Here is a 14,262-nt window from a genome sequence, read left to right as displayed (position 1 = left end):
TAGATTAGTATTAGTTATGTTCTTGAAAATTAAAGATTTTGGCGGTTTTTTAGTCTATTCAGAGGAACCTGTTCTATAATCGATAGTCCACGATTTAGATAACCTTTATTATAAATTTGTATATCGTCGTAGTTTGAATATTTTAAAAGAATTTAAATATTCAAAATTTATTTTTTAAATAATATCAGATCAAGGTATAGTTCATATAAAGGTAGAAATGGGTTACATTAATTTTAATTAAGGATAATTTATTGAAAATAGATTTAAATAAGGATTTGAAAGTAATTTTTAAAAAATTTTAAAGATGATTTTAGCTCTAAAATATGCACATATCGCCCGTCGCTTTCATTTTAAGGTGAAATAAGTCGTAACAAAGTAGGCTTACTGGAAGGTGAGCCTAGAAAGACAAGTTAGAGCTTGTATATAAAGCATTTTATTTACATTAAGAAGTTAATTGTGAAAATCAATTTAATTTGATTTTAAAAATATTATTTTTAATTAAAAATTAAATTAAATTAAAAAATAAAATTATTTTTTAGTAAATCTGGGAAAAAATTATGTTAATAATAGGTTATTAGTATTGAGAAAGAGTTATTATTAAAATTTTAAAAGAAGAAGAAAATTTTGTACCTTGTGTATCAGGGTTGATTAAATAAAATTTAGATAATATTTTCTCGAATTTAAAAGAGCTAAAATAATATAATTTTATTGTAGAATAAATATTTATAATATTATTTTTGAAATGAAACGTTACACGTTTTTAATATATCTAGTTATTTAAGAAAAAAATTAAATTTTATTGTTAATAATATATAATTAATTTTATAATTATATATTAATAATATTAAATTTATAAAGGGATAAGCTTTTATAAAAATTTTTAAAAGTTTTTATTTTTATAAAAAATTATAGGATTAGTAGTTTCTATTATTAAAATAATGTTATAGTTAATTTTATTTAATTATTATTTATATAAATTTTAAATAGTTTATTAAATTAAAAATTATAATTAAATTAAGTTTTGAAATAATGATAAAATTAGTAGGATTTTATATAAAATATATAAAAGATTAAGGTTAATTAAGGGAATTCGGCAATAGATTTTTTACCTGTTTATTAAAAACATGGCTTTTTGATAATAATTAAAGGTCTGACCTGCCCACTGAGGAGTTTAAAGGCCGCGGTAAATTGCCCGTGCTAAGGTAGCATAATCATTAGTTTTTTAATTGAAAGCTGGAATGAATGGTTGGATAAGAAAAANAACTGTCTCTATTTAATTTATAATGAATTTTATTTTTAAGTAAAAAAGCTTAAATTATTTTAAAAGACGAGAAGACCCTATAGAGTTTTATAAAGTTTAAATTTTAATTTTTTTAGTATTATTATTTTGTAATTGAAATTTTATTTGATTGGGGCGATTGAAAAATTTAATTAACTTTTTTTATATATTTACATAAATTTATGATAAATTGATCCATAAATAATGATTAAAAGATTAAATTACCTTAGGGATAACAGCGTAATTTTTTTTGAGAGTTCTAATCGAAAAAAAAGTTTGCGACCTCGATGTTGGATTAAAATTAATTTTTGGTGTAGAAGCTAAGAATTTTAGGTCTGTTCGACCTTTAAAATTTTACATGATCTAAGTTTAAACCGGTGTGAGCCAGGTTGGTTTTTATCTTTAAATGAATAATATATTTTAGTACGAAAGGATCAAATATATAATAAATTATTTATTTTTGAATATTAATGTTATTTTGGCAGATTAGTGCAATTGATTTAGAATCATTATATGTAGTTTAAATTACAGATAACACTTGATATTATTAGATTTATTTTTAATTTTTTTATCTAGGTTAATTTTAATTATTTGTGTTTTAGTGGGTGTAGCTTTTTTGACATTATTAGAACGTAAGGTGTTAGGTTATATTCAAATTCGTAAAGGTCCAAATAAGGTAGGATTTGTAGGGTTAATTCAACCATTTAGTGATGCTATTAAGTTATTTACTAAGGAACAAACTTATCCTTATATATCAAATATAAATTTATATTATTTTTCTCCTATTATAAATTTATTTTTATCTTTAGTTTTATGGATATGTGTTCCTTTTATTAGGGTAAATATTAGATTTGATTTGTCTATATTATATTTTTTAAGTGTATCAAGTTTAAGAGTATATGCAGTAATATTAGCTGGTTGATCTTCAAATTCAAATTATTCTTTATTGGGAAGATTACGTGCTGTGGCTCAGACTATTTCTTATGAAGTAAGATTATCCTTAATTTTAATATCTTTTTTATATTTAATTTTAAGATTAAATATATTAGATTTAATGAAATATCAAAAGTTTATTTGATTTGGTTTGTTAATATTACCTTTATGTTTTATATGATTAGTTTCTAGGTTAGCAGAAACTAATCGTACTCCGTTTGATTTTGCTGAGGGTGAATCTGAATTAGTTTCAGGATTTAATGTAGAATATAGAAGAGGAGGATTTGCTATAATTTTTTTAGCAGAATATGCAAGAATTTTATTTATAAGATTTATTTGTAGAATATTATTTTTAGGAGGAAATTTAATAGATTTAAGATTTTTTTTAAAATTAAGATTTATAAGATTTATATGAGTTAGGGTTCGGGGAACTTTACCTCGTTATCGTTATGATAAATTAATATATTTACTTAGCATGAAAGGGTTATTTACCTATTTCTTTAAATTATTTATTATTATTTTTTGGATTAAAAATTTTTATTTTTATCTTTTTACTTTAGTTAATAAAATTTAGTATAAGTTAATAGAGAATTTGATCTCTTTATTATATTTTCAAAATATAAACTTATACAAGTTCATTAACTATTTAAATATAATTTTATCTTGAATTTTAGCAATTAAAGGATTAATTAAAAAATAAATAAAATATATAATAGTAAGAATTTGTCCAACAATAATATAAGGATCTTCAACAGGACGTGCACCGATTCAAGTTAATAAGATAATAATAGTAAATAATGATCAAAATAAAATTTTATTTATTGGATAAAATTGATTTCCTAAAATTTTTTTTTTATTAGAAAAAGGAAGAGTATATAAAATAGCAATTGATATAATTAAAGCTAGAACACCTCCTAATTTATTAGGGATTGAACGTAGAATAGCATAAGCAAATAGAAAATATCATTCGGGTTGAATATGTACGGGAGTAATTAAAGGATTAGCAGGAATAAAATTATCAGGATCTCCTAATAGATAAGGATTACTTAAAGTTAAAATTAAAAGAGTTATAGATATAATTAATATACCTAAAATATCTTTATAAGAAAAATAAGGATGAAATGGGATTTTATCAAAATTTCTATTAGTTCCTAAAGGATTATTTGATCCAGTTTGATGAAGAAATAATAAATGAATAATTACTAAGGAGATGACAATTAAAGGTAATAAGAAATGTAAGGTAAAAAATCGTGTTAAAGTAGCATTATCAACTGCAAATCCTCCTCATACTCATTGAACAATTGTTGTTCCTAGATATGGAATAGCTGATAATAAGTTAGTAATAACAGTTGCTCCTCAAAAAGATATTTGTCCTCAGGGTAGGACATATCCTAGGAATGCTGTTCCTATAACAATAAAAAAAATAGTAACTCCAATTATTCAAGTTTCAATTAAATTATAAGATCTATAGTATATTCTTCGTCCAATATGAATGTAAATACAAATAAAGAAAAAAGAGGCTCCATTAGCATGGAGAGTTCGAATTAATCATCCATAATTTACATCTCGACAAATATGAGCTACACTTCTAAATGCTAAGTCAATATTAGGGCAATAATGTATTGCTAAAAATAATCCAGTTACTATTTGAATTCCTAAACAAAGTCCTAGAAGAGATCCAAAATTTCATATAGTTGAAATATTAGAAGGTGAAGGTAAATCAATTAAGGATTTATTAAAAATTTTAAAAATGGGTGAAGTCTTACGGATGAGTATTTTCATTAAGTTTTTTGTCGTAAAGGTCCTGATTGAATGTTAGTAATTTTTACTACTATAATTAAAGTAATTAATAAATAAATAATTATTATAAAAAAAAATATATTTATAGGTCATATTAAAATTTTATTTATTGAGAGTTTATAATATAAGTTTATATTTTGATTTGAAAGGTTATTTATTAAATTTAAATTAAAAAAGAAATAATCTAAAAGTAGCAATATAAGAGTAATTATACAAAGTAATCTAATTAAAATAATATGTTTATAAGAAAATTTAAATTTTTCATTTGATGCAATTCTTGTTATATAAATAAATAAAATTAATATACCMCCAATTATAATTAAGAAAATAATATAAGAAAATCAAAAATTGTAATTTATTAAACCTGTTATCAGTGCAATTAAAATTGTTTGAATTAGTAAAATTATTCCAAAGGATAAAGGATGATTTATAAATAAAAAAGAAATTCTTATAATAATTGAACTTATAATTAGGATTATATTAATTTCAAGAAATAGTTTAATAAAATATTAATTTGGGAGATTAAAGTTAAGGAGAATCCTTTTTCTTGATGTTTTAAAAGAAATATCTTATTTTTGGTTTACAAGACCAATATTTTTTTAAAATTATTAAAACTAATGTTAATTTATATTATTTTATCTTTATTTTTAAGAGTATCAGGAATAATAGTTTTTTCTTTTAAACGTAAACATTTATTAATTATATCMTTAAGATTAGAATTTATTATAATTTCTTTATATTTTAATATTTTAATTTATTTATCTTATTTAAGATATGAATTTTTTTTTTCTATAATTTTTTTAACTATAAGAGTATGTGAAGGAGCTTTAGGTTTATCGGTTTTAGTTTTAATAATTCGTACTCATGGTAATGATTATATTATAACTTTTTCTTCATTATGATAAGATTTTTTTTTGGATTATTAATATTAATTCCTTTATGTTTTATTTCTAATTTTTGATTAGTACAATATATTTTTTTTATTTTTACTTTTCTATTTTTTTTTAATATTTCAATAACTTATTTATGAGTAAATATTTCTTATATATTAGGAAGAGATATATTATCTTATTCTTTAATTTTATTAAGATTTTGGATTTGTAGATTAATGATTTTAGCTAGAGAAAAAATTTTAAAATTAAAAAATTATAGTAATCTTTTTTTATTTATTATAGTAAATTTAATATTATTTTTATATTTAGCTTTTTCTTCTATAAATTTATTTTTATTTTATTTATTTTTTGAAATTAGTTTAATTCCTACATTAATTTTAATTATTGGATGGGGATATCAACCTGAACGAATTGAGGCTGGGGTTTATTTGTTATTTTATACTTTATTAGTTTCATTACCAATAATGGTTTCAATTTTTTTTTATTATCAAAATTATCTGAGATTAGATTATTATTTTATAAAAAATGATTTAATTAATATTTTTATATATTTATGTATGAATTTTGTATTTTTTGTAAAAATACCTATATTTTTTGTTCATTTATGATTACCTAAGGCTCATGTTGAAGCTCCAGTTTCTGGATCTATGATTTTAGCTGGAATTATATTAAAATTAGGCGGGTATGGTTTAATACGATTAATAAATTCATTTTTAACAATTGGCATAAAATATAATTTTATTTTTATTATTATTAGATTAGTTGGGGGATTTTTTATTTCTTTAATATGTTTACGGCAAAGAGATATTAAATCTTTAATTGCTTACTCTTCAGTTGCTCATATAGGTTTAGTATTAGCTGGAATTATAACTTTAAATGTATGAGGGTTTTGGGGTTCTTTAGTAATAATATTAGCACATGGATTATGTTCATCAGGTTTATTTTGTTTAGCAAATATTGCTTATGAACGGATTTTAAGTCGTAGATTATATTTAAATAAAGGTATAATAAATATTTTACCTAGTTTATCTTTATGATGATTTTTATTTAGAGCTTCAAATATGGCTGCTCCACCATCATTAAATTTATTAGGGGAAATTATTTTAATTAATAGATTGGTAAGATTTAGAAAATATTTAATAATTTTTTTAGGTTTAACTTCATTTTTTAGTGCTGCTTATTCTTTATTTTTATATGCTTATTCTCAACATGGGACTTATTATTCTAGAATTTTTAGAATTTTTAGAGTTACTTTTCGAGAATATTTATTATTATTTTTGCATTGAATTCCTTTAAATATTTTAGTTTTAAAAAGAGAATATTATACATTATGAATTTATTCAAATAGTGTAATAAAAATATTAACTTGTGGCGTTAAAGATATAAATATTTATTTTGGAATAATGAAAATTTGTAAAATTTATTCATTTATATTTATAATAATTTCAATCTTATTTTTTTCTTTAARAATTAATTTTATAATTAAAGATTATAAAATAATTATTGAATATTCATTAATTAAATTAAATAGAAGAATTATTAGAATAATTATTTTATTAGATTGAATAAATTTATTATTTATAAGATTTGTTTTATTTATTTCTTCAATAGTAATTTATTATAGAGAGGAATATATGATAGGAGATTTAAATTTGAATCGATTTATTTTATTAGTAGTAATATTTGTATTATCAATAATATTAATAATTATTAGTCCTAATTTAATTTCTATTCTTTTAGGGTGAGATGGGTTAGGTTCAGTATCATATTGTTTAGTAATTTATTATCAAAATATTAAAAGATATAAKGCAGGCATATTAACGGCACTATCAAATCGGATTGGTGATGTAGCTTTATTATTATCAATTGCTTGAATATTAAATTTTGGTAGTTGAAGGTTTATTTATTATTTAGATTTTTTGAAAACTGATAAGATTATAGAGTTAATTTCTTTAATAGTAATTTTAGCAGCAATAACTAAAAGAGCTCAAATTCCTTTTTCTTCATGATTACCTGCAGCTATAACTGCTCCTACTCCTGTATCTGCTTTAGTTCATTCTTCAACTTTAGTTACTGCTGGTGTTTACTTATTAATTCGGTTTAATTTTGTTTTTAGAGAATCTTTAGAAATATTATTTTTATTAATTGTAAGTTTAACCATGTTTATATCAGGATTAGGGGCTAATTTTGAATTTGATTTAAAAAAAATCATTGCACTTTCAACTTTAAGTCAATTGGGTTTAATAATAAGGATTTTAGCTTTAGGGAGTTATGAATTAGCTTTTTTTCATTTATTAACACATACTTTATTTAAAACATTACTATTTATATGTGCAGGTTCAATTATTCATTCAATAAATAATTGTCAAGATATTCGTTATATAGGAAATTTAATTAATCAGATGCCGTTAGTATGTTCTTTTTTTAATATTTGTAATTTTTCTTTGTGTGGATTACCATTTTTATCTGGTTTTTATTCTAAAGATTTAATTGTTGAGGTTATATCAATGAATTTATTAAATTTAATAATTTATTTATATTTTTATATTTCTGTTGGATTAACAGTATGTTATAGATTTCGTTTATCATATTATAGATTAACAGGAAGATTTAATTATTTAAGATTGCATTGTTTGATAGAAAAACAAAGTTATATGTTAAAAGGTATATTAGGATTAATTGTTAGAGTAATTTTTAGTGGTAGAATATTAATATGATTAATTTTTCCTTCACCACATTTTATTTGTTTACCAATTATTTTAAAAATAATAACTTTAATTATAATTATTTTAGGAATCTATATTGGATATGAATTAGCTAAATTTAAATTAAGTTTTAATTTAAAGTCTCTAGATTATTTAACATTAAGGAGATTTTTAGCTATAATATGAAATATACCAATAATTTCAACTTTAGGTATTAATTATTATCCTATTTATTATGGAAATAAATATTTTAAAAAATTTGATCAAGGTTGAATTGAGTATTATGGTGGACAAAATTTAGGAATTAAATTTCAATTATTTGCAAAAGTTGTACAGTTATTATCAATAAATCATTTAAAAAATTTTTTTATATTAATAATTTTTTGATTAATATTTGTAATTATTTTATTTTACTTAAATAGCTTATATAGAGTATAATATTGAAGATATTAAGGAAATAAAAATATTTTTAAGTAATTTATAAGAAAATTTCTAATTTTACAGTGAAAATGTAATGTTTTTATTAAACTATATAAATTAGAAATATAAACGAATTTTCATCGCTTAAGATTTAAGTTAGAAGCTTAATCTTGAATATCATATTTCTTTAATTGGAGAGTTTCTCAATTTTATCATTAACAGTGATATACCTCTTTTTGGTTTCAATTAAAATAAGGGTGATAATCATCAAACTTTTAGGTCGAAACTAAATGCAAATATTGCTTCTTATTAAAGATAAATTGATATTTCAACACTTTTTAAATGCAAATTAAATGTTATAATTAACTATTATCCCAATAAGCTCAATTTAAAGCTCCTTGATTTCATTCATGAAAAAGTCCAAAAATTAAGATTATAATAAAAAAGATAAAAATAATAGAATAATTTATATTAGAAATTTTTAAAGTAATAATTAATGGAAATAATAAAGTAATTTCTACATCAAAAATTAAAAAAATTACAGCAATTAAAAAAAATTGTAATGAAAAGGGTAATCGAGCTGAATTTTTAGAGTCAAACCCGCATTCAAATGGGGAGCTTTTTTCTCGGTCTGAAAATCTTTTTTTAGAAATTAAATTTAATATAATAATTAAGATAAAAATAATTAAAAGAATTATAATAATTAATAGAAAAATAATTAAAATCTAGTTGTCTAGATTTTTTGATTGGAAGTCAAATATAATTATTATATTATATAAATTAGTTATCTACCCCATCAATAGATAGAAATATAAAGAAAAAGTCATACAACATCGACAAAATGTCAGTATCAAGCAGCAGCTTCAAATCCAAAATGATGAATACAACTAAAATGTCCTAATATATGACGAATTAAACAAATTAATAAAAAAGTAGAACCAATAATTACATGAAGTCCATGAAAACCAGTTGCTATAAAAAAGGATGATCCATAAACTGAATCGGCAATAGTAAATGGAGCTTCAATATATTCATAGGCTTGTAATAGTGTAAAGTATATACCTAAAGTTGCGGTTAGGATTAGTCCATGTAATCCTTGGATATAATTATTTTCTATTAATCYATGATGAGCTCAAGTGACTGTAAGTCCTGAAGTTAATAAAATTAATGTATTTAATAATGGAATTTCTATTGGATTAAAAGTTTGAATTCCTTTAGGGGGTCAAATTATTCCTAGTTCAATACTAGGAGATAATGATCTATGAAAAAATCCTCAAAAAAAAGATATGAAAAAGAATACTTCAGAAATAATAAAAAGAATTATTCCCCATCGAAGGCCTATTGTTACATTGTATGTATGATGGCCTTGATATGTCCTTTCTCGTATGATATCTCGTCATCATTGATATATAACTAAAATTAAAATAGTTAATCCTAATAATAATAGATTATTTTCATATAAATGAAACCATTTAATTAAGCCTAGTATTGTAGTTATAGCTCCTAAAGATCCAAGTAAAGGTCAAGGTCTAGCATCTACTAAGTGAAAAGGATGGTTTTTATATAAATTCATTAATTAACTTCTCTTGAATATAAAGTTCTTAAAATTGCAAATACATATGATTGAATAATTGATACAGCTGATTCAAGAATTAATAAAAGAATTTGTGTAATAATTAGAAAATGAATTATTATTATATTTAATATTGGGCCAGTATTGCCTAATAATGTTATTAGTAAATGTCCTGCAATTATATTAGCAGATAATCGAACAGCTAAGGTTCCTGGACGAATAATATTTCTAATAGTTTCAATACATACTATAAAAGGTATAAGAATAGGAGTTCCTTGAGGGACTAAATGAGCAAATATATGAATAGTATTATTTAATCATCCATATAAAATAAATCTTAACCATAAAGGTAAGGCTAAAGTTAAAGTTAATAATATATGTCTAGTTCTTGTAAAAATATAGGGGAATAATCCTAGAAAATTATTAAATAAAATAAAAGAAAATAGACTAATAAAAATAAGTGTTCTTCCCTGAGTTTTATAAAATCCTACTAAAATTTTAAATTCTTTATGAGGTGTAATAATAATTTTTAATCAAATTATATGTAATCGAGAAGGAATTAATCAAAATGAAAAAGGAATAATTAATAATCCGATTATCGTTCTAAGTCAATTTAATGAAAAATTAAAATTAGTTCTTGGGTCAAATGATGAAAATAAATTTATTATCATTTTCAATTATAAGTTAATGAAGATTTTATTTTTTTGAAAATTTTAATGTTATAATTAAATGAATAAAAATTAATAATATTAAAGATAAAAAAATTATTAAAAAGTATAAATATAAGAATTAATCAATTTAGTGGTGCTATTTGAGGAATTAAAAATTATTATTTAATAATAATTTTAGCTTGACAAGCTAATGTTATATTTTAACTAAATTTTTCATTAGAAGTGGATGTTAATTACTATAATATGGTTTAAAATTCCATTGCTTACTTTCAGCCATCTAATGAAGTTTCTGAGATCTTAAAAATTCATTTTATAAAATATTTAGGTGAAATTCTTTCAATAACAATTGGTATAAATCTATGATTGGCTCCACAAATTTCTGAACATTGCCCATAAAATAATCCAGTTCGATTAGCAGAGAATCTAATTTGATTTAAACGTCCTGGTGTAGCATCAATTTTTACTCCTAAAGATGGAACTGTTCATGAATGAATAACACCTATGGCTGTTACTAATAATCGAATTTGAGTTTCAAATGGAATAATGGTTCGATTATCTACATCAAGAAGACGAAATTGAAAAGATTTAATTGAATTAACAGGAATTATATAAGAATCAAATTCAATATTTTTGAAATCTGAATATTCATAAGATAAATATCATTGATGTCCAATAGATTTAATTGTTAATAGGGGATTATTAACTTCATCAAGAATATAAATTAAACGTAAAGAAGGTAAAGCAATAAAAATTAATGTAATTGCAGGTAAAATAGTTCATACAATTTCAATAAATTGTCCTTCTAATAGTAATCGATGAGATAATTTAATAAAAAAAAGGGTAATTATTAATTGTCTTACTAGAACAGTAATAATTACAAGAATTAATAATGTGTGATCATGAAAAAAGGAAAGTTGTTCTATTAGAGGAGAGGCTCTATCTTGAAGTAGAAGAGTTTTTCATGTAGCAATTTCTAAAAAAAGGGTAAACTTTATTTTTGGGGTTTAAATCCAATGCACTAATCTGCCATATTAGATCCTGAATTTCCTGTTAAAGCCGGAACTTCAGAATATCTATGTTCTGCTGGTGGAAAATGTTGTAATCATTCAATAGAAGTTACTATTCTAGTGGAAGAAAGTCTTTTACGTTGAACAGCTAAGGCCTCTCAAAAAATATAAATTAATAGTGTTACTCTTACTAAGGAAATTAAAGATCCAATTGATGAAACAACATTTCATAGAGTAAAGACATCAGGATAATCTGAATATCGACGTGGTATTCCTCTTAATCCTAGAAAATGTTGGGGAAAAAAGGTTATATTAACTCCAATAAATATAATTAAAAATTGAATTTTTAAATATTTATTATGAAGAGTAAGTCCTGTAAATAAAGGGAATCATTGTACAATTCCTGCTATAATTGCAAATACTGCGCCTATAGATAATACATAATGAAAATGAGCAACTACATAATAAGTATCATGAAGGATAATATCAATTGATGAATTAGCTAAAACTACTCCTGTTAATCCTCCTACAGTAAATAAAAAAACGAATCCTAAAGCTCAAAGAGAGACAGGTCTATAAAAAAGTTGGGTTCCATGAAAAGTTGCTAATCATCTAAATACTTTAATTCCAGTGGGAACAGCAATAATTATAGTTGCTGAAGTAAAATAAGCTCGAGTATCAACATCTATACCTACTGTAAATATATGATGAGCTCAAACTACAAATCCTAAAAGTCCAATAGCTATTATTGCATAAATTATTCCTAAAGTCCCAAAGGCTTCTTTTTTTCCTCTTTCTTGTCTAATAATATGAGAAATTATACCAAATCCTGGTAAAATAAGAATATAAACTTCTGGATGTCCAAAAAATCAAAATAAATGTTGATAAAGAATGGGGTCACCTCCTCCTGCTGGATCAAAAAATGAAGTATTTAAATTTCGATCTGTTAAAAGTATAGTAATTGCTCCAGCAAGAACTGGTAAGGATAGTAAAAGTAAAATAGCAGTAATTTTTACTGCTCATACAAATAAAGGTAATTGATCTATATTAATTTTTTGGGGTCGTATATTTATTACAGTTGTAATAAAATTAACTGCTCCTAAAATTGAAGAAATTCCAGCTAGATGTAATCTGAAAATAGCTAAATCAACTGAAGAACCTCTATGTGCAACATTAGCTGCTAATGGAGGATAAACTGTTCATCCTGTTCCTGCTCCTCTATCTACAATTCTTCTTATTAGTAGTAGTAATAATGAAGGCGGGAGTAATCAAAATCTTATATTATTTATTCGTGGAAATGCTATATCTGGGGCACCTAGTATTAATGGAACTAATCAATTTTCAAATCCACCAATTATAACAGGTATAACTATAAAAAAAATTATGATGAATGCATGGGCTGTTACAATCACATTGTAAATTTGATCATCTCCAATTAATGAACCAGGAGTACCTAATTCTGATCGAATCATTAATCTTAGTGATGTTCCAAGTATTCCAGCTCATGCACCAAAAATAAAGTAAAGTGTTCCAATATCTTTATGATTGGTAGAAAATAATCACTTATTCGGTAAAATGACCGAGATTAGGTAGTAAATTGTAAATTTACGTACGAAATTATAATTATTTCTTTTACCAAGTCTTATATTCAACTATGATTTTAAATTGCAAATTTAAAGGTGACATTTAAGTCTAAGACTTAGAATATTATTCTATTTTCAACTTTGAAGGTTGATAGTTTAGTTAACTTAAATCCTTAAAAATAATTAAAAATTAAGGAGCAAGCTAGTAAACCACTTAAAGAAATTAAGTTAACAAAAAAAATTTTAAAGTTAATTTTTTTTGAATAAAAAATTAATGATTCGTAAAAATTAATCATTAAAGATGAGAATCTAATTCGTAAATAAAAATATAAAGTGATGAGTGTGAAAACAATTAAAAGAATTCTTAGAAAGTTAAATTTGGTTAAAATTAAATTATTGGATACTAGTCATTTAGGGAAAAACCCTATAAATGGTGGTAATCCACCTAATGGAAAAAAATTTAAGGAGAAAGGAAAATTTATAGATTTAGAAAAATTTATAGAATTAAATAATTGAGTTAAAGTGAAAATATGCATAATTTTGAAAATAATGATGAGATTAATTGTAATAATTGAGTAAATTGAGAAATAAATTACTCAAATTATTTGATTTTGTAATAATCTTGCTAATATTCAGCTGATATGATTAATAGACGAATATGCTAAAATTTTACGTAATCTAATTTGATTTAATCCTAAAATTCCTCTTAAAATTGTAGAACTAAGGATAATAATTAATAAAAATTGTCTTATTTGATAATTATAGAAAATTAAAATTATTGGAGCTAGTTTTTGTCATGTTAATATTAATAATCTTATTATTCAATTTAATCCTTCCATAACTTCGGGGAATCAGGTATGGAAAGGGGCTGCACCTATTTTAGTTAAAAGAGCAGAGTTTATGATAATAGATAGGAATTGAAATGTTTCTAAAAAAAATTCTTTTAGATTTAATGATAAGATAATTGCTAATAAAAGAATTCTTGATGCTAAAGATTGAGTAATAAAGTATTTTAAGGCAGATTCCGCCGGATATAAATTTTTTCTATCTTTCCACAAGGGGATAATTGAAAGAAGATTAATTTCTAGTCCTATTCATATTCTTAATCAAGAATATGATGAAATTGCTATTAAAGTGCCGAATATTAAAGTTAAAAAAAATAGGATTTTATAAAAATTTATAATTAAAAAGAGAAAGATTAAAGCTTTCATAAATGGGGTATGAACCCAATAGCTTACTTAGCTTATCTTTTTATATTTTAGTATATGATGTATATGGATTTTTGATATCTAAGGAAATAGTTTAATTCTATTAAATATAATTTTTAAAATAATGAAGGTGGGGGGAATATCACATTATTAATTCTATCAAAATTATCCTTTTATCAGGCACTTCATT

The 14,262-nt window shown here is 22.5% G+C and overlaps 13 protein-coding genes across 13 annotated transcripts, besides 24 other annotated features; 4 read left to right on the top strand and 9 right to left on the bottom strand. All coding sequences in view use genetic code 5, as the record gives it.

Moving 5' to 3' along the window:
- Window positions 1–406, top strand: part of an rRNA (12S ribosomal RNA) that runs on past the window's edge.
- Window positions 407–477, top strand: a tRNA (tRNA-Val).
- Window positions 478–480: 3 nt separating this feature from the next.
- Window positions 481–1,716, top strand: an rRNA (16S ribosomal RNA).
- Window positions 1,717–1,751: 35 nt separating this feature from the next.
- Window positions 1,752–1,816, top strand: a tRNA (tRNA-Leu).
- Window positions 1,817–1,841: 25 nt separating this feature from the next.
- On the top strand, window positions 1,842–2,769 carry ND1 (NADH dehydrogenase subunit 1). The gene has a single exon. A coding segment is annotated over exon 1 (928 nt).
- A 20-nt stretch (window positions 2,770–2,789) lies between these two features.
- Window positions 2,790–2,856, bottom strand: a tRNA (tRNA-Ser).
- Window positions 2,855–3,994, bottom strand: CYTB (cytochrome b). The gene has a single exon. The coding sequence runs from the start codon at window positions 3,992–3,994 to the stop codon at window positions 2,855–2,857; it is 1,140 nt and encodes a 379-aa protein (YP_659523.1).
- ND6 (NADH dehydrogenase subunit 6) lies at window positions 3,994–4,491 on the bottom strand. Its single transcript has one exon. It carries the CDS (start codon window positions 4,489–4,491, stop codon window positions 3,994–3,996), a length of 498 nt encoding a protein of 165 aa, YP_659522.1.
- An 8-nt stretch (window positions 4,492–4,499) lies between these two features.
- Window positions 4,500–4,563, top strand: a tRNA (tRNA-Pro).
- Window positions 4,564–4,627, bottom strand: a tRNA (tRNA-Thr).
- Window positions 4,628–4,629: 2 nt separating this feature from the next.
- On the top strand, window positions 4,630–4,917 carry ND4L (NADH dehydrogenase subunit 4L). Its single transcript has one exon. The coding sequence runs from the start codon at window positions 4,630–4,632 to the stop codon at window positions 4,915–4,917; it is 288 nt and encodes a 95-aa protein (YP_659521.1).
- ND4 (NADH dehydrogenase subunit 4) lies at window positions 4,914–6,243 on the top strand. Its single transcript has one exon. A coding segment is annotated over exon 1 (1,330 nt).
- A 1-nt stretch (window position 6,244) lies between these two features.
- Window positions 6,245–6,306, top strand: a tRNA (tRNA-His).
- ND5 (NADH dehydrogenase subunit 5) lies at window positions 6,306–8,019 on the top strand. The gene has a single exon. A coding segment is annotated over exon 1 (1,714 nt).
- A 3-nt stretch (window positions 8,020–8,022) lies between these two features.
- Window positions 8,023–8,086, top strand: a tRNA (tRNA-Phe).
- Window positions 8,086–8,148, bottom strand: a tRNA (tRNA-Glu).
- Window positions 8,140–8,208, bottom strand: a tRNA (tRNA-Ser).
- An 8-nt stretch (window positions 8,209–8,216) lies between these two features.
- Window positions 8,217–8,280, bottom strand: a tRNA (tRNA-Asn).
- Window positions 8,281–8,282: 2 nt separating this feature from the next.
- Window positions 8,283–8,345, bottom strand: a tRNA (tRNA-Arg).
- Window positions 8,342–8,406, bottom strand: a tRNA (tRNA-Ala).
- Window positions 8,407–8,755, bottom strand: ND3 (NADH dehydrogenase subunit 3). The gene has a single exon. A coding segment is annotated over exon 1 (349 nt).
- Window positions 8,746–8,816, bottom strand: a tRNA (tRNA-Gly).
- COX3 (cytochrome c oxidase subunit III) lies at window positions 8,817–9,603 on the bottom strand. Its single transcript has one exon. A coding segment is annotated over exon 1 (787 nt).
- ATP6 (ATP synthase F0 subunit 6) lies at window positions 9,603–10,274 on the bottom strand. Its single transcript has one exon. The coding sequence runs from the start codon at window positions 10,272–10,274 to the stop codon at window positions 9,603–9,605; it is 672 nt and encodes a 223-aa protein (YP_659516.1).
- On the bottom strand, window positions 10,268–10,423 carry ATP8 (ATP synthase F0 subunit 8). Its single transcript has one exon. The coding sequence runs from the start codon at window positions 10,421–10,423 to the stop codon at window positions 10,268–10,270; it is 156 nt and encodes a 51-aa protein (YP_659515.1).
- Window positions 10,424–10,488, bottom strand: a tRNA (tRNA-Asp).
- Window positions 10,488–10,557, bottom strand: a tRNA (tRNA-Lys).
- On the bottom strand, window positions 10,558–11,245 carry COX2 (cytochrome c oxidase subunit II). The gene has a single exon. A coding segment is annotated over exon 1 (688 nt).
- Window positions 11,246–11,310, bottom strand: a tRNA (tRNA-Leu).
- A 5-nt stretch (window positions 11,311–11,315) lies between these two features.
- COX1 (cytochrome c oxidase subunit I) lies at window positions 11,316–12,858 on the bottom strand. Its single transcript has one exon. A coding segment is annotated over exon 1 (1,543 nt).
- Window positions 12,851–12,919, top strand: a tRNA (tRNA-Tyr).
- Window positions 12,920–12,982, top strand: a tRNA (tRNA-Cys).
- Window positions 12,975–13,039, bottom strand: a tRNA (tRNA-Trp).
- ND2 (NADH dehydrogenase subunit 2) lies at window positions 13,038–14,048 on the bottom strand. The gene has a single exon. The coding sequence runs from the start codon at window positions 14,046–14,048 to the stop codon at window positions 13,038–13,040; it is 1,011 nt and encodes a 336-aa protein (YP_659512.1).
- Window positions 14,049–14,117, bottom strand: a tRNA (tRNA-Met).
- Window positions 14,117–14,185, top strand: a tRNA (tRNA-Gln).
- A 9-nt stretch (window positions 14,186–14,194) lies between these two features.
- Window positions 14,195–14,262, bottom strand: a tRNA (tRNA-Ile).

Source organism: Anoplophora glabripennis, mitochondrion (assembly GCF_000390285.2).
Source record: "Anoplophora glabripennis mitochondrion, complete genome".
Taxonomy (NCBI): domain Eukaryota; kingdom Metazoa; phylum Arthropoda; class Insecta; order Coleoptera; family Cerambycidae; genus Anoplophora; species Anoplophora glabripennis.
This window is presented reverse-complemented; position numbering and strand designations above follow the sequence as displayed.